General features: G+C 43.2%; 1 protein-coding gene across 1 annotated transcript in view; it reads right to left on the bottom strand.

Annotated features, from left to right (window-relative positions):
* Nucleotides 1-22,419, bottom strand: part of XKR4 (XK related 4) — a 303,567-nt gene extending 281,148 nt beyond the window's left edge. Inside the window, exon 1 of the mRNA XM_043880499.1 lies at nt 21,555-22,419. Within this exon, the coding sequence (XP_043736434.1) occupies nt 21,555-22,348 (794 nt within the window). The 5' untranslated portion in view covers nt 22,349-22,419. The remainder of the gene's footprint in view (nt 1-21,554) is intronic.
* Nucleotides 22,420-24,541: the final 2,122 nt, after the last annotated feature.

The following is a 24,541-nucleotide window of genomic DNA, read 5'->3' as shown; positions in this document are numbered from 1 at the left end:
AATACATACAGAGAAACCCTAAATGCACATCACTAAGTGTAAGAAGCCAATCTGAAGAGGCAGCATACCCTATGATTCCAACAATATGACATTCTGGGAAAGGCAAAACTATGGAGATGGTAAAAAGATCAGTGGTTGCCGGGATTGCGGGGGAGACAAGGAGAAATAGGTGGAACATGGGATTTTTAGGGCAGTAAATTGTCGGGGGAAGTGTGTAATTCCCTCGGTTCTGGCTCGTCACAACAAAAATTTGAAGCGACAGACCAGTGTTACAGCTCTTGGACAGACCAGTGTCACAGCTCTGTGTTACAGCTCAGTTTTATTTAGAAAATAAAGGAAAATACATCCTAGAGGCATGAGGGCATGAGGGCATGATGACCCAAAAGACTCAAAGAGAAGAGAGAGAGAGACAGATCCCGGCCCTTTGGCTCCTCTTTTATATGTTTTTTCTCTTCCCCCTGGGCCTGCTCTATGTAAATTAGGTCAGCCAGGAGTGCTGTTTGTTCTACCTGAGGTCCTCACTCCAATCCTTGGACCTTCCTTTGTTCTATTTTTGCAGGCCTTTCCCTTCCTTGTCTTTTAGCCACCTCCATTCTAGACTCCTTTTTCCTATTCTAACTACCTAGCAGAACTATTCTGTATCATATTGCAGTAACGCATACAAGTCATTATACAGTTGTCAGAATTCATAAAATTTACAACACAAAGAGTTAATTCTAAACTATGGATTTTAGTTAACAATAATGAGAAATGGAGTATTTCCTGCTATATCAGTAAGCAAAGGATGTCACAGTCATCAGCGGTGATGGTAAGCTGGTGAGCCCTGAGGGAACTCAGGATGTGAAAACACAGAATACTGGCCTCAGATAACCAAGGTGCATATCAAAGGAATGATTTCAGTGAGCCCAAATTCTTGCATCCTCCCATACAAAAAAAAAAAAGTGCTAAATTCTTTAACTTCAGATATCTACCTTCCTTTTATTAACAGGAATCTTTTGTTCCTTCTACATGCCCTCTGTTGCAAAACTCCTATATATCTTAACTCTCCGCTTGCATGATTGGAGCAGTTTCCTCAGGGTTACTCAAGATGCTGCCTCCTGGGCTTGAAGTCCTAAAAATTCCTGTGAAGTAAAACAGAACTCTCATATTATGGTTTTTTGTTTTTTTTTTCCAATTGGCTAATCTATCAATGTTGCTCCATCAATTGTATAAATGTACCACGCTAATAGAAGATGTTGGTCATAGAGGAACCTGGAGGTAAAGGGAGAGTATATGTCAATTCCAATTTTTTCTGTAAACCTAAAACTCATTGGAAAAAAAGACTACAAATTATAAACTAAAAATTAAGAAAATTTTAAAGGGTGATAAATGAGGATTTATTGAAATAAAAGAGGTCAACTGGGTCTCAAAAGAACCATCCTCTGAGGAATCTTTACTGAGCTAAGTATCCAGGTAGAATATCCACCACATCCTAAAGGCTTGAATGGCCTGGCCCATTCAGGGAAGGCTCCATCACCTATGGAAGTCTGTCTCAGGTATGGCACACCTACCCACAAATAATAGAAGTTCATTTCCTAGAGTAAGAGAGGGAAATCCCACTGAAAAGCTAACATAGCTCCCAGAGCCGAGAGAGTCTGGAGAGGGAGAAATGAATTTACATTTGCAATCAAACTTCTTGTAGGCTCAGCCAGAGGCCAAGAATGACTAGCAGCCACTCACTGCTACTTGGAGGATGTTGTTCTTCAGTCGTTCAGTGGTGTCTGACTCTTTGTGACCCCATGGACTGCCGCAGGCCAGTCTTCCCTGTCCTTCACCATCTCCTAGAGCTTGCTCAAATTCATGACCATGGAGTCAGTGTTGCCACTCAACCATCTCATCCTCATCTTTCTCCTCCTGCCTTCAGTCTTTCCCAACATCAGAGCCTTTTCCAATGAGTTGGCTCTTCATCAGGTGGCCAAAGTATTAGAGCTTCAGCTTCAGCATTAGTCCTTGAATTGAATATTTAGGACTGATTTCCTTTAGGATTGACTGGTTTGATTTCCTTGGTGTCCCAGGGACTCTCAAGAGTCTTCTCCAACACCACAGCTGGAAAGCACCAAATATTTGGTGCTCAGCCTTCTTTATGGTCCTACTCTCACATCCAAACTGGAAAAACCATAGCTTTGACTAGACAGAACTTTGTTGGCAAAGTAATGTCTCTGTTTTTAATGTGCTGTCTAGGTTTGTCATAGCTTTTCTTCCAAGGAACAAGTGTCTTTTTATTTCATGGCTACAGTCACCATCTGCAGTGATTCTGGAGTCCAAGAAAATAAAGAATCTCACTGCTTCCATTGTTTCTGCATCTGTTTACCATGAATTGATGGGACTGGATGCCATGATCTTAGTTTTTTGATCATGACTAATCTTAGTTGGAGGTTAGTCAGCATGTTATTGAGTCCAAGCTCACTCCAATTGCTGCACCACCGGCCAATGAATATAAGAGATGAGGTTTTGAGGCAAGGAAGAGACTTTAATCAGGGAACTAGCTGACCGAGAAGATGGCAGGCTAGTGCCTCAAAATAACCATCTTTTCAGGGTCAGAATGCCAGGTTCTTTTATGGATCAGAAATGGAGGGGTGAGGAAACAGTAAAAAAAAGACAATTCAGTCCTTGTAAATGTCCCCTAGAATGGCAAGCCTCAGGCTGGGGAATGTGTAAGTTTCACTTTCTTACAGTCCTTCACAGGTGAGTGGCTTAGGTTATCTCCCCGAAGCAGGCCATTATGTATATTTATAATAAGAAAAAAGGGTTAAATATACAGAAGTAGATCCAGTGTAAATTTAAAATCAACTCTTCCTGGTTACAAACTGGCTTTATCACCAAGAATCCCTAATTAACTTCTGTGAGGAAATCACCCAGCTAAGGGGTGGGGTGTGGATTGTAAAAGCAAACCCTCCTCCTGACATGCACATATGTTAATGCACTATTGTAGAAGTTCAGGGTAGTTATTACTGAGTTGTCACTGGCCCATTAATTATCCAGGATACTGTATTTAGCTTTACTCTGGTAAATCTTTTTTAATTGCCTAGCATACATTACAGAGCATCTTTATTTAACTCTGTTTATGTTTATGCCTTTTCCGATAGCTCATTAAGTACTATCGGAATCTTTAGTGAGACTCGTCAGGCCCTTCTGTGCATTCATTTCACTCACTCATTCCATTGCATCTTAAAGTTCTGGATATTTTTCAAGTCCACCCCTTGCTCACATTTTCTTTTCCCTGCCTCTGGAGGATGCAGGCAACTTCCTTCTACACCATTTTCAGACTGCTATTCAATATTTCCCAACGCTAAAAGGTACCTGTTTGAAAATATGTATTAATATCTAAATGTGTCCCTGGAGCCTCTGTTCACCAATAGAATAGAGTCCAGATTCCTTAGGAACGCATCCAAGGCTCTAGCTAGTTTAGCTCCAAGCTCACAACTCATCCACTAACTTTCTTTCCTTCCTGCTTTCCATTTCAGCTCTTTACAAACAGGGCGTGAAATGTCTTTGTCCCTTCTTTGCTTTCTGCTTGAAACTCTCTCCCAGGTTCTGAGAAATGAACACTTCCTGCCACATCAGTAAACAAGGATGTCACAGCCATCAGCAGATGCAGCCCTTCAGTGTTAGCCAGTGAGCCCTGTGGGAAGTCAGGAAGGAGAAGAACACCGGCCATCTAGCAGCCATCAGACTGCAGCCACTCCCCATGGGGGAAGCTCAGGATGTGAAAACAGGATACTGGCCCCAAACAACTGAGGTGCATATCAAAGGAATGATTTCAGTGAGCCCAGACCCTTGCATCTTCCCCTACGAGGACAAGCATTAAATTTCTTAATTTGAAACGTCTGGCTTTAATTAACAAAAATCTCTTGATGTTCAGATTACCTGTCCTTTGTTAACAAAACTTCTATATATCCTGGCTCCTCCCCTCGCCTCCTCAAAGAAGTTTTCTCAAGGTTACTTGAGTGCCTCCTGGGCTTAAGTCCTAAAAATTCCCACCGAAAAAGTTGCATGTATTGTTTTTCAGTCAACAGTTCCATTCAAATGTTACTCCTTCATGGAATCTTCTGGACAGGTCCCCCATCTCCCCACCACACAGTTCTCCCCAACAATCCTGTTCCTGCCATTGTCAATGCTGCATGACTCTCTGAAGAGTAAACAGGTATAAATTATGAGACAGTCTCTTGCCAGACAGCGAACTCCTTGAGATCAGGGAATGTGTTCCATTCATCTTGGGGTGCCCGGAGCCTACCCAGGGTGAATGGTTAAGAAATATTTATTGAATGACTGAATGAAGGAGTTTCACTCCAGACTACCTCAGTTGAATCACATCATGTCTGTTCTTTGCAGCATATCTTCACCTACATAACTGCATGACTAGGAATATCAGTTCACTTCCATTGCCCAGTCGTGTCCGACTCTTTGTGACCCCATGAACTGCAGCATACCAGGATTCCCTGGCCTTCACCATCTCCCAAAATTTATGCAAACTCATGTTCATCAAGTCAGTGATGCCATCCAACCATCTCATTCTCTGTCATCCCCTTCTCCTGCCTTCAATCTTTCCCAGCATTAGGGTCTTTTCTAATGAGTCAGCACTTCCCATCAGGTGGCCAAAGTATTAGAGCTTCAGCTTCAGCATCAGTCCTTTCAATGAATATTCAGGACTGATTTCATTTAGGATTGACTGGTTTGATCTCCTTGCAGTCCAAGGGACTTGCAAGAGTATTCTTCAACACACAGTTCAAAAGCATCAATTCTTCAGCACCCAGCTTTCTTTATGGTCCAACTCACATTCATACACGACTACTGGAAAAACCATAGTTTTGACTAGACAGACCTTTGTTGGCAAAGTAATGTCTCTGCTTTTTAATGTGCTGTCTAGGTTGGTCATAGCTTTTCTTCCAAGGAGCAATTGTCTTTTAATTTCACGGCTGCATTCACCATCTGCAGTGATTTTGGAGCCCAAGAAAATAAAGTGAAAAGCAAAGGAGAAAAGGAAAGATATATCCATCTGAATGCAGAGTTCCAAAGAATAGCAAGGAGAGATAAGAAAGGTTTCCTAAGTGATCAATGCAAAGAAATAGAGGAAAACAATAGAATGGGAAAGACTAGAGATCTCTTCAGGAACATTAGAGACACCAAGGGAACATTTCTTGCATAGATGGGTACAATAAAGGACAGAAAGAGCATGGACCTAACAGAAGCAGAAGATATTAAGAAGAGGTGGCAAGCATAAACAGAAGAACTATACAAAAAAGATCTTAATGACTCAGATAACCACAATAGTGTGATCACTCACCTAGAGCCAGACATCCTGGACTGTGAAGTCAAGTGGGCCTTAGAAAACATCACTATGAACAAAGTTAGTGGAGGTGATGAAATTCTAGCCGAGCCATTCAAATCCTAAGATGATGCTGTGAAACTGCTGCACTCAATATGCCAGCAAATTTGGAAAACTCAGCAGTGGCCACACGACTGGAAAAGGTCAGTTTATTCCAATCCCAAAGGAAGGTAATGCCAAAGAATGTTCAAACTACCACATAATTGCACTCATCTCACACGCTAGCAAAGTATTGCTCAAAATTCTCCAAGCCATACTTTAACAGTACATGAACTGTTAAGTTCCAGATGTTGAAGCTGGATTTAGAAAAGGCAGAGGAACAAGAGATCAAATTGCCAACATCCGTTTGATCATAGAAAAAGCAAGAGAATTCTAGAAAAACATCTACTTCAGCTTCATTGACTACGTTTAAGCCTTTGACTGTGTGAATCACAACAAACTGTGGAAAATTCTTAAAAAGAGGGGAATACCAGATCACCTTACCTGGCTCCTGAGAAATCTGTGTGTAGGCCAAGAAGCAGCAGTTAAAACTGGACATGGAACAAAGGACTGGTTCCAAATTGAGAAAGGAGTACGTCAAGGCTGTATATTGTCACCCTGCTTATTTAACTTATATGCAGAGTACTTCATGCAAAATGCTGGGCTGGATGAAGCACAAGCTGGAATCAAGATTGCCTGGAGAAATATCCTTAACCCCGGATATGCAGATGACACCACCCTTATGGCAGAAAGCAAAGAAGAACTAAAGAGTCTCTTGATGAAAGTGAAAGAGGAGAGTGAAAACCTGGCTTAAAACTCAACATTCAAATAACTAAGATCATGGCATCTGGTCCCATCACTTCATGGCAAATAGATGGGGAAACAATGGAAACAGTGACAGACCTTATTTTCTTGATTAGGTGTATATGTGGGGGAAAATCATGGGGAAAATAAATATAGCATAGATATGCATCTATATGCATATATATAGATGTGGAAAAAACCCTGAGGCTGGGAAAGTCTGAGGGCAAGAGGAGAAGGGGGAAGCAGAGGATGATATGGTTGGATGGCATCACTGACACAGGGGACATGAGTTTTAGCAAACTATGGGAGATATGAGAGGAGCCTGGCGGGTTGCAGTCCATGGGGTTGCAAAGAGTTGGACATGAGTTAGCAACTGAACAACAATAGATACACATGCTTCTTAGAACATACTACTTGGAATTAAAGAAAAAAAAAAAAAGTAAGTCAGAACCCACTTAATGTCATGAACATTAGAAACATACTTGAAAATTAGTCTCTGTGGAAAAACTATGCTTTCCAAAGATGCCATTGAACTAAAAAGAAACATGACATTATGTATTTTTCATGGAATGTCACCAAAAAATACAAATAATAGCAAGCAGATTGCAGTTGGCAAGCCCTTCCAAAGCTAGTCATATCCACTTGGGCAGGGGGCATCTTTTGAGAATTTTTTTGATACTTAGACATGAATATTTGGAATTGCTTTTTCAAAGACTAGCTGCGTCTGATTCTGAAAATTTTGAATTGTGTGCATTTGAGAGTGAATTTTTGAGCACTTGCATATGCCAGAGTTGGTCCTCTGAGACAGGTCTTAGGAGCTGATTTTGAAATTATGTCACACAGATGTAAATCCTGCTGGTCTCAGAGAGAGAGACGTGACTGACAGCAGGACTTGCCTTGTGCGGTTGTAGTTGAATTCATAATTTATGAACATATGTGGGGTAGAATGCTGGCATATGCAAAGCATGACTGCATGCACAATGAGGATAAAAATACAGGTTAATTACATACTATTCACACGGGACTGGAGCCTGCTTAATATTCTTTAGTGTCACTCATTTCCCAGTGGAAACAACATGCATCTTACCAGTTGGTATCAAATGAAAGTGACCCATTTTAGATAAAACAAATCCTCAGTCTCTGAGTTTGAAGTTTGGTGTGAAATACCAATTCTAGGAGTAGTTTATCAGAAACCCAGCCCATGTTAATAAGACATGCATATTGTTCCCCATGTGGATATTTAATGAGGTGTATAAAGCATTGAGATACTTCATTTAGATACCAGATTTCATAGAATTATAGAGCTGGGAGGGATTTTGGAAATGACCTGATGTAATCCCCAACCCACTGCTTTGTAGCTGAGGAGTTATCAGTCAAGTCAAGACTCAAATCTGACCTCAGAGGAAAATCCCACCATTGACCTGAACTAATTCCCACTGATGTCACAGTACAGTTGAGTTCACTGCAGTTTTCAGCACAGTTGCCAGTCTGAAAGGTCAGGAAATGCTTCTCCAAGCGATTCTCTTGGATTCATCTTGTAAGACACAGTGGGACAAGCATTCAGAAGCTGAAGTTGAGAACGTGAGCACAGGCACTTGCTGCTGGGGAACTGTGTGACCTCCGGCAAATCCCCTGCTTCTCCGAACCTTAGTGGCTTCATGTTTACATGGGAACGATGATAATTCCTGCCTTGAGAGGCTGGTGAGAAGACTGGGTGGTAAATAGGCATGGATGTGCTTGGCAAGGTGTTAAGTTGGCCAAAAAGTTCGTTCGAGTTTTCCCATATGATATCATGAAAAATCCGAATGAATTTTCTGGGCAATCCAACTACCATGGCACTTACAAAGACTTAGTCCTTACTGTCATCACCAAACACTATTTATTAAAATATCAAAGAAGAACAGCAGGTTGCTGGGCTTCAAACAAGGCAGGAAGCAAGGAAAACCATGGGGGTGAACCCACATTAGGGGCTTTATCTCCTAAAGAGCCGGTTTTTACCAGCAGGCAATCTTATTTGCAAAACCCATTAAGTCAACCTGCCTCAACAGTGAAATAGTCACTGTCCTTTCTGGGTTGTTGTTGTTCAGTTGTTAAGTCATGTCCCACTCTTTGTGATCCCATGGATTGCAGCCTGCCAGGCTCCTCTGTCCTCCACTATCTCCCAGAGTTTGCTCAAACTCATGTCCATTGAGTTGGTGATGCCATGCAACCACCTCATCCTCTGTTGCCCCCTTCTCCTGCCCTTAATCTTTCCCAGCATCAGGGTCTTTTCCAATGACTCAGGTCTTTGCATCAGGTGGTAACTTCTATAAATTCTAATAATTTCCCTGGTAACTTCTAGCAAATTCTTATCTTCGTATTTTGGATTTATTCTCTTCTCACTCGGCAAGAATGAGCTCTCACATCATCTGCAGCAGCTCTATCCAATAGAAATACAATGCAGGTCATGTCCGTAATTTTAATTTTCTTGTAGTCACATTTAAAAAAATTTTAAAAAGCCATAGGTGAAGTTAATTTTAGCAATATATTTTATTTAACCCAACATATCCAAAATGTTATCAGTTCAACATGTAATCCATATGAAAGTTATTAATGAGATAGTTATCATCCATTTTTTTCACACTAAGTGCTCAAAACTCCCTAGGTATTTGACACTGACAGCATACCTCTATTGGGAACAACTACATTTCGACGGTCATGTGTAGGCAATAGTAGGTAACGGCTACTATATTGGAAAGACATGCAGGTCTACAGCCTGGCAGGGTGACCATGCCTACTGATAAAGCAGACTGAGAGAAATTAACTTAGTAACTCTCCACGGAAACACTTAAGAACACTGAACGAAACAATCACATCCTGGCATAGAGATGGGGAGGGAACCCTGGCAACAGAAATGATAGCCTAGCCACACCAGCTGTTGTTCGAAAGGGAAATCAGAAAACCATTACTTGGAAAAGACTTTCTGGGAAGGTCATCTTTTGCTTTTTGTTTAAAGGGAAATAAGGAAACTGATCACATATCTACACAAATGTACATTTTATAAGGTGCCATTCTCATTGCTTATCCCACAACACAGGCACTGACATATTTTGCCATGTTGTTGATGCTATAGTGCCCACTTAGGAAGACAAATAGTAAGGCAGGAATTCAGCTGACTACCATCACATTTCTTCCCATGGTATAGCCTGCCTGTGGGACTCATGGGTCTTACTGAGCTTGGTCCTCAGAAGCTTTTCCACATCATTTTCTGAATATAATATACCCTGCTAACTTCTGGCTAGGACCTGGTCTTGCCTGGCTGGGTTCCCAATTCATCTCCTTTATCCCTCCCTTGGTTCCTCTTTCCTGTGCGGATGAAGAGGCTCCATCAGACTAAAAGCTGAGGAGAGATGCCCAGAACCTGACCTCCCAATCCACCATCCCTGATATCCACTGATGGGATGTCCTTCAGTTTCATACTTTGAAGCCCAGCTGTCGTGGTTAGCTTGTGTGATGACCTTGACCTCGGAGTCTCACCTCCCTTTAATATTATCAAGTATGTTCTGGTCCTTAGATTCCCAGGTTCCTAATGTGTCCCCTGTTGTGAAGACCTGCCCAGGCCTCAGCCCTCTGTGAGCTCACTTCTGGCTGACTTCTGACATGTGTGATAATCCAGGACTCAGGTCAAAGTCGCTCAGGCTGCAGACCCTGTTGGTGCTCAGTCTCAAGTTGATCCCATAAACCTAAGCATATCACAGCTGGAGCTTTTGCCTTCTTGGCTCCTAGAACAAACTTATTTAAAGGAAGCTTGGCCTGACTGGTAAAGCTTTGTATATTGTATATTGTATATTGGGTCAGTGAAATTTTTCCACTCCTACAATCCAATGATTAAAAATTCATCCTCTGATTATGGAATGAAATTCTCCATCTTCATTCATTTCTCTTATAGCTATATTTTCCTTCTTGCAACTCATCAATGCATATTTTACTCAAAACATCCCCCTACTTCTATTAGGAGATCAGAAAAAGGGATGAATAACAGTTTCCAGAGAATTTGAATGTACTTCCTTAATAAAAACTTCAAGTTTCCTCCCTCTTATTCGTTTTATTCCTATCTTATTATATTTATTCGGTTGTTACGGAAACAGTTGATTTATAATGCTGTGTTAGTTCTGATATACAGCAGAACAATTCAGTTATACATATAAATACATTTATGATTTATTAAGGACATTTAATATAGTTCCCTGTGCTATACAGGAGGATCTTGTTGTTTATCTTTTTTATATATAGTAGTTTGCATCATCTAATGCCAAATCCCTAATTTATGCCTCTCCGCTTTCCTCTTTGGTAACTCTAAGTTTGTTTTCTATGTCTGTGGGTCTGTTTCTGTTTTGTAAATAAGTTTATTCATTTCATATTTTAGATTCAACATATAAATGATATAGATAGGTATTAGCCTGTGTGTGCTCAGCAGTTCAGTACTGTCTGACTCTTTGCGACCCCATGGACTATAGCCTGCCAGGTGCCTCTGTCCATGGAATTTTTCAGGCAAGAATACTAGAGTGGGTTGCCATTTCCTTCTCCAGAGATCTTCCCAATCCAGGGATCGAATCTGTGTCTCCTGTACCTCCTGCATTGGCAGGCAGATTCTTTACCACTGTGCCACCTGGGAAGCCCAGATATTAGTATATCCTTAAGTAATTGTAATGATTTACTTTTCAGATGTAGGAACACAACTAACATTTAGGCTTTCATTGGGATGGTGTTATATCACTTAGAACTCAAAATTTTCAAACCCAATCACCACCAATCAAATCAGGAAAATCCCATAGGATATCTGTGACTGTCATTCTTAGTAGTAGAATATCCCCTGGAAATCTGAAACCCTAAGGGATATCCTTCCTAATTTATGTGATAATAACAGACCCAAGTACTAAAACTCACTTTGGAGAGTCTTTGAGAATTGACCTACATTTTAAAAAATGATTGTTATTAATTTTACTTTAGTAAAACAGTAAAGTAATGAGCTGAAGACTCTATCAAGAGGAAAGAAGCCTTTCCAAATCTTTTCCCTTGTTTTCATAAAGGATCATTTCTTCCTTGTTACTGTTACATTGATGCAGTGATTATACCATGAACTAGTGATGGAAGTGATGAGGGACCGTTTTGTTACTGTTACTGCCACTGCCACAATGGCTGCCTTTGTGTTGAGTATTGACTCTCTGCTACTGAAAAAAGACCAGGAAAGTAGAGAATTCAGTTCAAAACTGATATCTTTATTCATAATCATTATCTAGGCAGCAGAAAGAAAAATCAGACTGCTATTTACACAGATGAAATCTCTGAGGCTAGGGGTTCAGAAAGGTGACTTTATCCTTCTTAAATAATATACTTGATGGGAAGTCAAATCAAAGTCATCTCAAGGCTTTTTAGACTCATATTCACTGTAGATCCTACTTTTTCTACATATGCCTGATTTTGATTGACTAATCCTCACCCACCCACACACTGCCCACTGCTCTGTTTGTGTAGAAAGATTCCCCTGACACGAAAACAGGGCATGTACATATATTAAGCAAAAGAAGCAGAACTGATTCAGTCTACTTATGAATCATAAAAAGGAGAAAACAGTTTGACATACTTCAGACAATTTTTAAATAGATACTTAAGAAAAAAAATTTTTAACGTAAAAATCTGAAATGTTGTCGTGAGGTTGAAAATTGCACAGTGTCACGACAGATGTAGAGCATCGTAAAGATCCAGGTGATCCCCAGCTGGGAAGGGTTAAAGGGTGGATCTCTGCTTTGAGCAGAATGTAATACAGGCCTGTTTTTCATCAGCTGTGGGCCTGGATATAGTCTCTTTGTATAAAGTTTAATTCAATTTCCAGCATATTAAATCAGTGACAGTGTAACCCGGGACAAGCTTTTAATTTAAAAGCAAATCTAGTTCTGACAACAGCCTTGGATAGTTCTTTTTAAGCCTGTGAAGCACTGTTCCTATTTGCTAATCATAGCCCTCCAGCTGTGTGGACCTCACCACATGAAACACAGAAGGAATTCTGGCTTCCCAAGTGTATATGGCACATCTCTTAGAATCGGTGATACGGAACACTTTGAACATTAGCTTCAAATACCTAGATAATGGGCTTTAATGAAAATGTTTTAATTTCATTGGAAAAGTTGGAAATGATACAAAATAAGTTGCATTATACAATTAAGCTTAAGATTCTCTTATGTGCTAAGGAATACCGATTCCTGGGTTTAGGATGTGAATATTGTCAACTGTGGAAAGTCCCTTGCAGATCCCCTTTGACCCACTTATACAACACCATAGTGATGACCTGAGAACACATGTTCTGGTGTATATACTCTGAGGCTGGATAAGCAAAAAAGAATTTATAATAAGAGGGTGTATATTCAGTCATGTCTGACTCTTTGTGACCCCATGGACTGTAGCACACTAGGCTCCTCTGTCCATGGGATTTTTCTGGCAAGAACACTGGAGTGGATTGTCATTTCCTCCTCCAGGGGACCTTCCTGACCCTGGGATCAAACCTACTTCTCTTGTGTCTCCTACATTGGCAGGTGGATTCTTTACCACTAGCATCACCTGGGAAGCCCATGATAAGAGCAGGACCTATATTTCAAAAGAACATAAAGGCTAATTTTTAAAGATTTTTGTTTAATATCTACAAAAAGTAGACTTCCACATATGGACCTGGAGACTTCCAAACACTGTTTTTGAGGCTCAGTGTATGTTTAATGGAACTTTGATGAAAATGTGAGCCATATTGTACTTTCTTATGCTGCAGGAGTGGGGAGTCAAGGGGGACAGCAAATATACAGATTCTCAATAGGCTTCCCATACTTTTTTCTACATTTGCTTCTTCTTTGTCCCCCTTCCTTTTGTCCTTTTTTTTGTCCTCTTTTTGTCCTTCCTTTTGTCCTTTTCAAGGATGGGGTTTAAAAAAATTAATGCAGATTTAAGTTACTTAAAGTGACAGAGTTTTAAACTGAAAATAACCTTAGATATTATTTTTACTGTAATATAATTGTTTTACAATGCTGTGTTAATTTCTGTTGTACAGCAAAATGAATCAGCAATATGTGTATATACGTCCCTTCCCTCATGAGCCTCCCTCCCCCCCCCCATATTATTTTTGACCAATCATATCATACAGGTAGAAAACTAAGACCCAGAAGGAGGAAACCAAATGAAGATGTAAACTAGTGGGGCCATCGGCAGGTGCTGTCACATGTAACCCAGGACAGTAGGTGACCACCTGGGGTCTGAGCTACCGAATGGCCCCATCATCTCTTCCGACTGCCCGTTTAGTCCAATTCCCCAAAGGCAGCTTGCCCTTCTAAATAAGATCCATCACTGATATTCTAACTATGCTCTCTCCCTTCATCTTCATCTTAGGGTTCAGTTCAGTTCAGTTCAGTCGCTCAGTCATGTCCGACTCTTTGCAACCCCATGAATTGCAGATAGCATATTAATAAGCAGAGACATTACTTTGCCAACAAAGGTCCATCTAGTCAAGGCTATGGTTTTTCCAGTGGTCATGTATGGATGTAAGAGTGGGACTGCAAAGAAAGCTGAGCACTGAAAAATTGATGCTTTTGAACTGTGGTGTTGGAGAAGACTCTTGAGAGTCCCTTGGACTTCAAGGAGATCCAACCAGTCCATCCTAAAGGAGATCAGTCCTGGCTGCTCATTGGAAGGACTGATGCTGAAGCTGAAACTCCAATACTTTGGCCACCTCATGTGAAGAGTTGACTCATTGGAAAAGACCCTGATGTTGGGAGGGATTGGGGGCAGGAGGAGAAGGGGACAACAGAGGATGAGATGGCTGGATGGCATCACCGACTCAATGGACATGAGTTTGAGTAAACTCCGGGAGTTGGTGATGGACAGGGAACTAAAATCATGGCATCTGGTCCTATCACTTCATGGGAAATAGATGGAGAAAGAGTGGAAACAGTGTCAGACTTTATTTTTTTGGGCTCCAAAATCACTGCAGATGGTGATTGCAGCCATGAAATTAAAAGACACTTACTCCTTGGAAGGAAAGTTATGACCAACCTAGATAGCATCTTAGGGTTAGAAAAGATCTAATGGCGTCTTCAGACCACCTCTTGCCTCTAGGAGATTCCCAGATTGATTCATTTCCATTTTAACCCAACTTTTCTTCCCCTTGCGCTCAGTTATCATGTGAGTTCTGCACATATACTGGACATGGAAGCAACATTTCATGGTTATAAGAATTATGGTGATGATGGTGGTGGAGGCTATAATAGTAGAAGCTATAGTCTTTCTTGGAGTAGACAAACAGGGGCACCAAAAATACCAAACATCATTCTGTATAAAGCATATCCTCAGAAGGTCAAGTGTAGGTAAGAATTAAGTGAAAAATATCCATCCCAAAGCGTCCCCAGTCTGACTTTTCTATCAGCAAGAACAGGACAGTGAAGATGGGTTTCTAGCTGCATCTTTATCAGAGGATAGCCAGCATTTTGTCAAATTCAACCCCACTTCCCTAGCACTGGTAATCTACAAAAGAGCTGGGCAATTTGTTACATCGCACCTTTTCTGACTCACTGTGGCATTAGAAACCCAGAAGCAAGAAGGCATGAAGTGCAGCTTCACTCTTACAAAGAAGAAATAACAACCTCTCCACTTCATTCACAGATGAGCAAATATTCACTGGACGTGTGCTCCTATACAAGTTAAGTCCCACAGTGACTGGAGTAACTGTATGATTCTCCTTCCTGACCGGCCATATGCTAACTGGAAGGGAGTCACGTGGTATGGTGGTCAGAATTACACATGCCATTCAAGAGAACGTTTCCTGTTGAGAATTATTGAATGTTTTTTCCCTTGAAATTTATCAACATATTTCAACTGTTTTACAAGATTATACCTATAAGCACTTTCTCATGACTAGTACCACAATGCACCTTATATTTGATAGTGCTTTTGAGTAATAAATCCAATTCTAATTCCTAATCTTGCTTCCGTCAGCTTAGAATGTGTTCAAATTCTAAAACAAGTCAAAGAAATGTGCTCATCAGGTTAGCCCGTGATTCCGTAGAATGGGAAATCATTCTATTTACCTGTTACTCAGGGACTAGTGCTACTTAAACTTGTAGGTACACTGCTCCATTCAAACTGTAAAAAACACAGAACATATTTAATAGAAGTCATGTGTTTGGGTATTCGAACATTAAGGAATTTTTTTGTAAGTGACTGAAGAAAGACCTTCAAAGTTACTGACCCAAGAATTGTGGACACTGTTCAAAAATGATAGCACCCATTTGTATAGATATTACTTCCAACTGCTCTGTGAAAATAGACTGCAATTTCATGGGGTGTAATAAGTATAACATTTTTTTTACCCTTATAAGTGTATAGCTCAAGTGAATGGAAAAATTACAGCTTTTGCATTTACTACAAAGATATTTATATCTGTGTAGTCTTCTATTTTTTAGTATCTCTCCCACCTCAATATTGAATTCTAGCCTAGGATCTATGCAGAGCCACATGACCTAAAGAGGGAAACATTCAAAATTCTGTCTCAATTTCTACATTGAAATTGCAAAATGAAAGCAAAATCAAAGTATTACCTCAAAGATGAATCTGACGATTACATAAGAAAGAAAACATGGCAACTCGCTGAAAATTGAAGTGTTCTCCAAATGTAATGAACAATGTTCTGTGGATTTCAATAAGGTGAAGCCCACCGTATCTTAAGGAAAAATCTCTTCAAAAAGTAACACACAACAAACTTTTGCCAAGAACTTACTTTGGTATAAATACAGTTAATTTCAGCCAAGCCATTTTTCTGAAAAAAAAAAAAAAAAAAAAACAACTCTTGCATGAAAATTACAACTTTTGCTCCAATTACGTCCACACCAAATTCTTTAAAATCAATGAACTTTTATGAATGAAAGGGATACGATCCAGTTACAGAGGAATTGATGACATATCCCCTGAACATTTCAACTGTTTGCCCCTCCTTGAATAAAACAAGGTTTGAACACTTTTCAACAGTCCTCACTCCTCACCCTTATAATCCTTCAATGGTTTCTCAATGCCCTCAGAATAAAAACTAAATTTATTTCATTGTCTAGCCCATCTTCATCTCCAGCTACTATCTCACAATTATTCTCTGTTCAAAGCACACTTAACCTGCCGTGTCATTTCTTGCCTCTCTGCCCTTACACAGAATTATATCCAAGACTCCACAGCCAACACCCCACTTTATTCAGATAGCAGATCTTCCCACCAAAACCTCTGCTCAAGCATCTGCACCAGAGTCTTGAACCACTAAGGTTGATTGAGCTTCCTGTTTCTATCACAGTGCTTATTTTCCTGTACTGAAATTGTCTGTTTACTATTCTATCTTCCTCAGTCAGACAGTAGATTTCTTGAAAGAAGATGTGTACTTTATTCATTTTGGGGAGATAAGTAATTAGCATAGTGCCTTGCACACAGCAAGTGCTCAACATAGATTAAGAGATAAATTAATACGCAGTAGACAGAACACAGACACAAGGGAAATGACCATTCCATTAACTCAGGAAAGGGCACCAATCTTGCATGACCTACATCAGAATTCAGAACTAACTCAGAATCAATAAAGTACTTTTTCAATAGTGGAAGCTATACCCAATATGCTACTTTCTTACCCATTTCTTATCTCTAGAACTTTTCATCATTGACAAAGCACTCTGTGCTTGTTCACAGACATTATGCCTTTTAATCATGAATGCCACTACAAGATCATGTTTCTCAGTTGGGTTTTAGTGCAACATCCTCAGCATGTCCAAGTGGTGTGGGAAGAGAAACACTGGGCGGACACTCAGCGCTCCAGCCTCTACTCTGCCATTGAACCACTGTGTGTTATTAGGGAAAAACCCCAACTTGTCTAAACTTAGTTCTCTCTTGAACTTTGCCAACCTTTTGTGTGTGTGTGTGTGTGTGTGCGTGCACACGCGTGATCAGTCACCAACTTGGGTTCAACTCTTTGCAACCCCATGGACTGTAGTCCGCCAGGCTCCTCTGTCCCTGGGATTCTCCAGGCAAGAATACTGGAGTATGTGGCCATTTCCTTCTTCAGGGGATCTTTCTGACCCAGGGATCAAACAACCTGCATCTCCTGCATTGGCAAGCAGATTCTTTACCACTAAGCTACTTGGGGAAGCCATTGCCAACCTTAGTGAAGGTAACTGTCATTTTTATACACTGTTGTCCTCATTATCCAAATTGGCATTTGGAGGTAGCTAACTGAACCAGTAAGTTAACAGACTTTAGGGTAAGACAGGGCTGGTTTTGACTCCAAGATACATCACGTAATAGCTGGGTCATCTTGTGCCAGTTAGTTAATCTCTCTGAGCCAGTTTTCTCCAATATATATAGAGGTACTAATGATTAGACAAGATGAATACAAAAATTTCTGTAGATTTTAAAAGAAAAAAGTACCATGTAAAAACTCTTGTTAATACAATTCTTGTTTGGCCAGAACAATATTTTGCAAAGAGCTCTGTACGCCACATGATTACAAGGATTTAATAGATGTGCCTTTAAAAAGTTATTGACAATTTCACAACAGCTTAGTAAGTAAAGGCTCAGAGATGTCCTACTGTGAAGAGATCTGCTTAACTCTGTTTAACCTGCCACTTTCCCATGCACTTGAACATGGAACACATGCTAACACCTGATGGGGGATCAAGCATGAGAAACCCAAGAAAGCTGTTCTTCCGTCAGGTGACTCTCATGATAAGATATTCAGAAACAAAACCCAAAATGGTAAAAATATTCCCCATTCTATCATCCACTGAGTTATCATTTGAAACATGCCTATTTGCTAGAAGACAACAAAATACATGCATAACTACACATGCACATGTGTAAGAGAAATTCAGGTCAAATTTTAAGAGTAAGTCATAAATTCTAAAGGAGGATGACTTCTCGATATAACTGATCACAGGTCTCATGAGAACTAAAAGCTGTCCGATTGGGCATTTCTAATTCCCACAGGTTGTGCTGCACACTTAGTTACTTCTGGGATCATATGACATGAACATAGAAGAAAAGTACTTCCTCATTCATTCACAGGCCCAGTCCTTTAAAGTCACAATTGCTCTCTTCACATGGTAGCAAAAATTCACTTCATTATTTCAATGGTTCTTTCCCAGTATCAACTCCTGCGACTTAAAAGCTGCCATTAATTTCCCATTAGCAAACTTTAATTAAAATGAATATGTAGCATTGCTTTCAGCAGTTGCATTTGTAATAAATGTATGAGTACATGCAAATCTTGTCCAAAATGTTTCAAATAGCTATTTCTGAACAAGCAAACACTTTGATGGTTTTTCAAAGGATTTTGTCTACAGAGAGCTTTTAGAATCTGGCCCTTACCTAAAATAACTTGAATTCCATGCAAATACAATGGGCAGTTACCAACCTAGCTAAAATCTATTTTATTGATCTTAGAAAATAGCATGTTTAAAATAGGAGTAATGACCTCTTAGCTTTGAGCCATTCACACCTTGGTGTTTCTGCAACTTTTGTGTAAAATGCACTGAAAAGAAAAGCCAGAAAGAGCATAGAGATGCTCCTAATTTAAGGAACCATGGCAATTAAAGATAATTGTCTAATATAACAACCTGAGATGAACTGCACTTCAGCAGTTTATTATCAAAGATGCACCTATACCCTCAAGTTCTGTGCAAATATTCTACACCCAGAGAAGTTGTAACAATTCAGAATGCATCTTAGTGTTAAATTCCATGAACTCTCTGACCCCATTTTAATTTCCTACATTAAGTTAAAGTTTGCGTTTTTTGTTTTTGTTTTTTTGCTTTGTTTTTAACATTATCAGGAGAAAATGAGGTTGAGTCTGATATCATGCTTCCACCAAGTTACCCCACCATCCTCCAAATATCTTAACCAGAATCCAGGAACAGTTAAGATTAGACAACTCGCACATGAATTATTAAATGATTATTCTGAATAAGTAGACAAACATGTAAAACCATTTCCAGTATTACTTCCTCCCAAATGACCATGTGTTAGCAGAATAAACTTCTGAGCCTTTATAGAAAACATTGTAGAAATGCTTAGCAAAAATGAACCCTATGTGCCCACAGTTTCTCCAAGGGTTGGGGTGGTTAATGCATTTGTCTTACAGCCTGTGATTTTCCTTCTGAATTGAACCTTACCCATTCTGCCCCACTACCCACAGCTTTGCTGTATGGTCAGTTGACCCAGTAGCAATGGTCTCACTGAGATGTGTCTGGGAGGCCTTTTTCTTTTCCTAATTATTTCTCACTTTCTGCATTTTATGTTCTGAGATATTCAACATCATTTTTCAATTGGGAAAATGTTTGGTCTAGAAGGTCCAGTAAAAACAACTAGAATTTGATACTCAATTTTTCATCAAGTATCAATTGGTAAGAAATATAGATAGTTCTTCAGTTAATGGAACTGAGAAGTGTTTGCCTTCTTTACATAAATCTAGAAAATTTAGAGGTAAAAGAGAGTGATTTTCAAATCCTGCATGAAGTTTGCAGAAGTTAACAAATGGAATGTTAAGCTTCATTTACCACATTATCAGATTAAAACTGCTAATCATATGAATCCCAGCCACTAAATAATTTCAGTAATTAAATCAAGCATTTGAGTTCTTCATCAGACTTGAAGGCACCAAGCTGTCTTTGCAGTAGTCAACCATGGGAAATAACAGTTATCACATTTAAGTGACTTTTTTAAAAGTCCTTTAAATCCAAAGTATGGAGGTTTCCAACATCAATTTGTCTGACTGCAAATCATATAGCACTTTTCCAGGTAGTATCTGCTTGGAAAAAAAAAAAGTTTCTCAATTTGAAGGGTCACTATCTATGCAATGTTTACCCTGCTTTACAAAACAATGGTCCTGGAAAAGGTTGAAAAATTATCACACATGCTTTTCTCAATGAAAACACTATACAGTTCACCATAAAGAAAGGGATATCTTCAGTCCTGTTCCACAAATTATCTGAGTTGTTTCCACACAGGATAACTTAGCATAGTTAATGACTTGTAGTTTTTTTTTTTTTAATCACAAAAATAGCTACAAATGAAATCGTAAAGGACACTAGCATAGCAGAATGTAGCCCCATATCAGTGCACTTGTGAGGGAGTTTCCTTATTTTACTTATACTTACTAAGCTGTTTAATTTAAAAAAAAAAGGGGGGGGGGACCCCAAAAGCAAAACTCTAGGATGTTAGCATTTAAATTCTTCAACACCAAGAATTTTTGTAGCTGTAAAATATCACTTCAAAAAGCCATCAAAAACATACAAATTTCAGAGAAACGTGTTCCTGAGCAGATTGCTTCATTATATTCCTAAATCCAGGCAGTGACATCTCCAATGATGAGTCCCTCTGCCCAAAGGGAGTACAAATTCCAATTTGTACTCTGGTTTGTAAGCGGAAAGGGTATCCATGTAAAGAGTTGGCATATCAGATGACAAGCAGAAAAGCAAGTCAGTGAAGATGCCAAGTGTGATCAAAGTTTACAAGGTGTACCACCCTTTTCCAAGGGTTCTTAATTCTCCAAGAAATCAGATATGGGAATGTTGCAAGATAATCAGGAAGTGCACCATTAGAGTAAGTCTCAGTCCAGTCCCAGGGACGGGGAAGCCTGGTGGGCTGCTGTCTAAGGGGTCGCACAGAGTCGGACACGACTGAAGCGACTTAGCAGCAGCAGCAGCAGTCCAATAAAGTGTACTTGCTCTTGTGTGGAGATGATTATAAATACAGACATAGATATAGGCAGTCTCAAAAAGAGACAAGTGTGTCCCTACTAAGCTCTCTACTTGAAGCACTTCTCTAGCGGTGATCATTAAAATGTGGCTACTTTTGAACAGCAACAACTCCCATCTAACTAGAACCAGCAGATTCTTCTCAGGGAACAAAAGAAGCCATCCAAATTGCAACATACATCTCAAACCCAACATAAAGAGGGTTTTCTTTCTTTCTTTCTTTTTTTTTTTTTTTAGAAGATGTAGTCGGAATCCTCTCCTCCTCGCTGAAACAATATGAAACAGTATCTCTAAAAATGTGTGAGGGGTGGTGAGGGAGGGTGGTAGTGTATGAAGAGAGAAGCTAGTGAAGCAGAGGGAAGACGGAAGGGATGGGGTGCTCAAAGCCACTTAGTTACCCTTCCCTTGCTTCTCACTTCTCTCCACCCTAGGTTCTGATTGCAAATTTAAAAATGCAAAACCCAGTTTTAAAAACAAACAAGCAAAAAACCCCAGCAAGAGTGTGAATAGGATTGCCACCAAGGCAACCCTAAATGGGGCTCGTCAAAAGCAAAGCGGTGGGCATGTGGTAGCGGCAGCCAGTCCCCGTCCCCCTACCCCTGGTACGGTACCTCCAGAACTGCCCAAGCTGCAAGATGTGGGTGAGTGACTGCAGGAGCCAGATGCAGAAGGAACAGGACGCAGACCTGGGTTTGCCGCCGGCCCGGGCGGCCCCGCTGCTGTTACTGCCGCTGTTGGTGGCGGCGACGTGGCCCTTGCCGGCGCTGGACGCCTGCCTCTGCGGCGTGGAGGGGCGAGCCTCGCCTTCCGCGGCCGCGGCCCCGCCGCCCACCGCGGTCTTGCCCTCGGCCCCGGGCTGCGTGCAGCCGGCGGCGGCCGCGGCGCTGTCCTCGGTGCTGAAATCGTGCACAAACCAGCGGAAGCTGAACACCTGGACCGAGAGCGAGCCGAGCACCACGAAGAAGAGCGTGAGCCCGAACCACCAGCGCTGGCCGCGCAAGTAGTAGTCCACGGCGAGCCAGATGTCCGTGCCCACGTCCGCGAAGTACACGGCCACGGCCGCCAGGATCCAGAGGCAGTCCCACAGAGAGTAGCGCCGCTGCTCCGGGCCCAGGCGCAGGCACAGCGCCGCCGAGCCCGGGCCGGAGCCGCCGCCCGGGCCGCCCGAGCCCCCGGAGGCGCCGCCCGAGCCGCCGCTCCCGGCGCAGCAGCAGCAGCAGCAGCAGCGCGAGCCGTCCGGGCAGCAGGCGCCGCCGGCCGCCTCCTCGTCCTCGGCCCCCGACCCCGACGGCAGGCCGGGCGCCAGTCCCTGCACCGAGCCCGAGTGGTCCGAGTTCTGCAGCGGAGTGAACGCCACGTCGCTGCCCTTCTTCATCTTCAGCCTCCCGTCTGACTTAGCGGCCATGATGCCTCCAGCGCGGAGGAGCGCCCTCCTTTATGTGGCACCTTTCCGCGCTGTCTCCTCCTCCCGCCACCTCCTCGCCGCGCCCCGGTTTCCCTCCCGGCGCGCGGTTCCCCTCCTCCTGCCCCTGCGCCGGCTCGCCCGCCGGGCTGGGCGCTGGGCCGGGCTAGCGGCGCGCCCGGAGCCGGCAGGAGCGCCGCCTGGCTGCCTGCGCGGAGCCAAGCTGCTCGCGGCGCCCGGCGCGCGCCCCGGCCCGCCGCCCGCGCCCCTTGCCGTCCCGGCCCCGCGGCTGCCGCCCGAGCCGCCGCCGCCGCCAGCAGCAGGAGCAGCAGCGGCCGCCGCGGCGCTCCTCGGACCTGCACATTCCTCTCCTCCCCTCGCGCGCGCTCCCTCCTCCCGCTTCCTCGCCTCCACCAGCTGACTCCGAGCGAGAGGATGACCTCATCCTTCTCTTCCAGCTGCCGCCGCTCCCGCCCCGGTTGCTCGGGAGGGGCAAGAGAGGAGGAGGGCCCCGGAGGAGGGGCCGCGGCCGGGAAGCGCCGCGGGATGGGGATGGGGGTGGGGGCGGCGAGTCCCCGGGGCCCGGAGGATTGATGGAGAGAGACGGTCGAGGGACTCGGCTCACGGGATTGCGGAGAACGCGGGGTGGATTTGACCGACCCCGGGGAGGGCAGGAGGGCGCGGAGAGAGGAGGGGTCCCCGCGTGCAGCCGGCGCGGAGGTCGGCGGAGAGTGGGGACGGCGGGTGTGGCAGGGAACGGGGCTCTTTGTGTTCGGTTCTGAGCTACGGAGATCTGGAGAAGGGCTGGGTGTGCAGCCGGGGCCGGCGAGGGTTGGGAGACTGGGCTCGATTCGGACACCAGGGCCCCGAAAGCCGACAGCGTCAGTGGGTGCGCCCGGCCGGGGAAAGCCGGCGAAGGCGCGGAGGACCCGCCGGTCCGCGGGGAGCCCCGAGCCCGCGCCCTCGGGGAAGGAGCGCGCGGCCCGATGGCTGCTGCTTCTCAGGGGAGGCCAGACGCCCAGGCTCGGGAAGAGGAGGCGGCGGCTCGGATGCCCTCCGCCGCCCAGGCCCGCGCCGCCCGGCCGATACCCCCGCGCTCCCTCCTCGGCCGGGAAGCGACCAAGTCTGGAGGAGAGGCAGACCGGCGGGCCAGGCGGCGGCCCCTGGCCGCGTCCTCCTGCAGGTGGGAAGCGCCGCACCCCTGGCGGCGGCTCGGGGCTCCGCGGGCGGAGGGGCGGGGCGGCAGCCGTAGGTAACGGGGCCCGGCCCGCGGGAGAGGAGTGGCGGAGCCCGGAGCTGACGCCACCTCCCCGGTCCAGAGGACAATTACCTGCTCTTAAAGCGACAGGAGTCTCAGGCTTGTGTAGTCCCGCCACTCCAGAAATGACTGGAATAAATTAAATCTGTGATCACCAAGTTATTATATTAACAGTATAGAGAATGGAAGATTGAAAAGACTTGGAAATGCAGTCGATATAGGGTTCCGCGCCCGTTTTTTGATAAGAAAACTTAGTCTGATTTGTCTCACTTAACTTTTGCAAACATAAGAGAAGGGGACTGTATTTCTTAAATTATACTGTGACTCACATGTTTTAAGCCCAGAGGGAAGTGAGGCAACACGTGTTACCCCGCCACGAAGAGCACCAGCGTGGTCTTCTAAATCTGGAGGCAAAACCTCACACCCTCGCGCTAACTTGCAGACACCAGGCTTAGTCTGAACTAGTATGTGCACCATTCTTAATTGGTAGCATTATGAAGGAGATGTGCACACATTTCTCTGCATGCAGAAATAGCCGCCCCAGATGTCTCCTGCTACAGTTATCAGCTGTTTTGAGCACCAACCTCATCAAAGTGGGATTCGCCCACCCTCACCCTTTGTTGTTATAGACTGGTGCCTGCCCTGGGCCACATTATGGTGAACTCTGCCTGACAGTCTGGCAGGAGGGTGTTGGGCCCAAGAGCCCATAAACATTACCTGGCATGTACAAATCCAGTATTTCTATCACAAGGGGTGGCCAAATGGGGAATAAGGGTCAATGCAGGACCACAGATCCAGTTAGATGGCCAAGCAAAGGGTATGTTTTAAATCTAAATTTAAAATTCTTCCCTCTTGGAGACTTCCTGGTGGTCCAGTAGCTAAGACTCCATGCTCCCAATTCAGGGTTCAGGGAACCAGATCCCACCTGCCTCAACTAA

Source organism: Cervus elaphus, chromosome 21 (assembly GCF_910594005.1).
Source record: "Cervus elaphus chromosome 21, mCerEla1.1, whole genome shotgun sequence".
Taxonomy (NCBI): Eukaryota; Metazoa; Chordata; class Mammalia; order Artiodactyla; family Cervidae; genus Cervus; species Cervus elaphus.
Note: the sequence above shows the minus strand (reverse complement) of the source record. Positions and strands in the feature narration are given on the sequence as shown.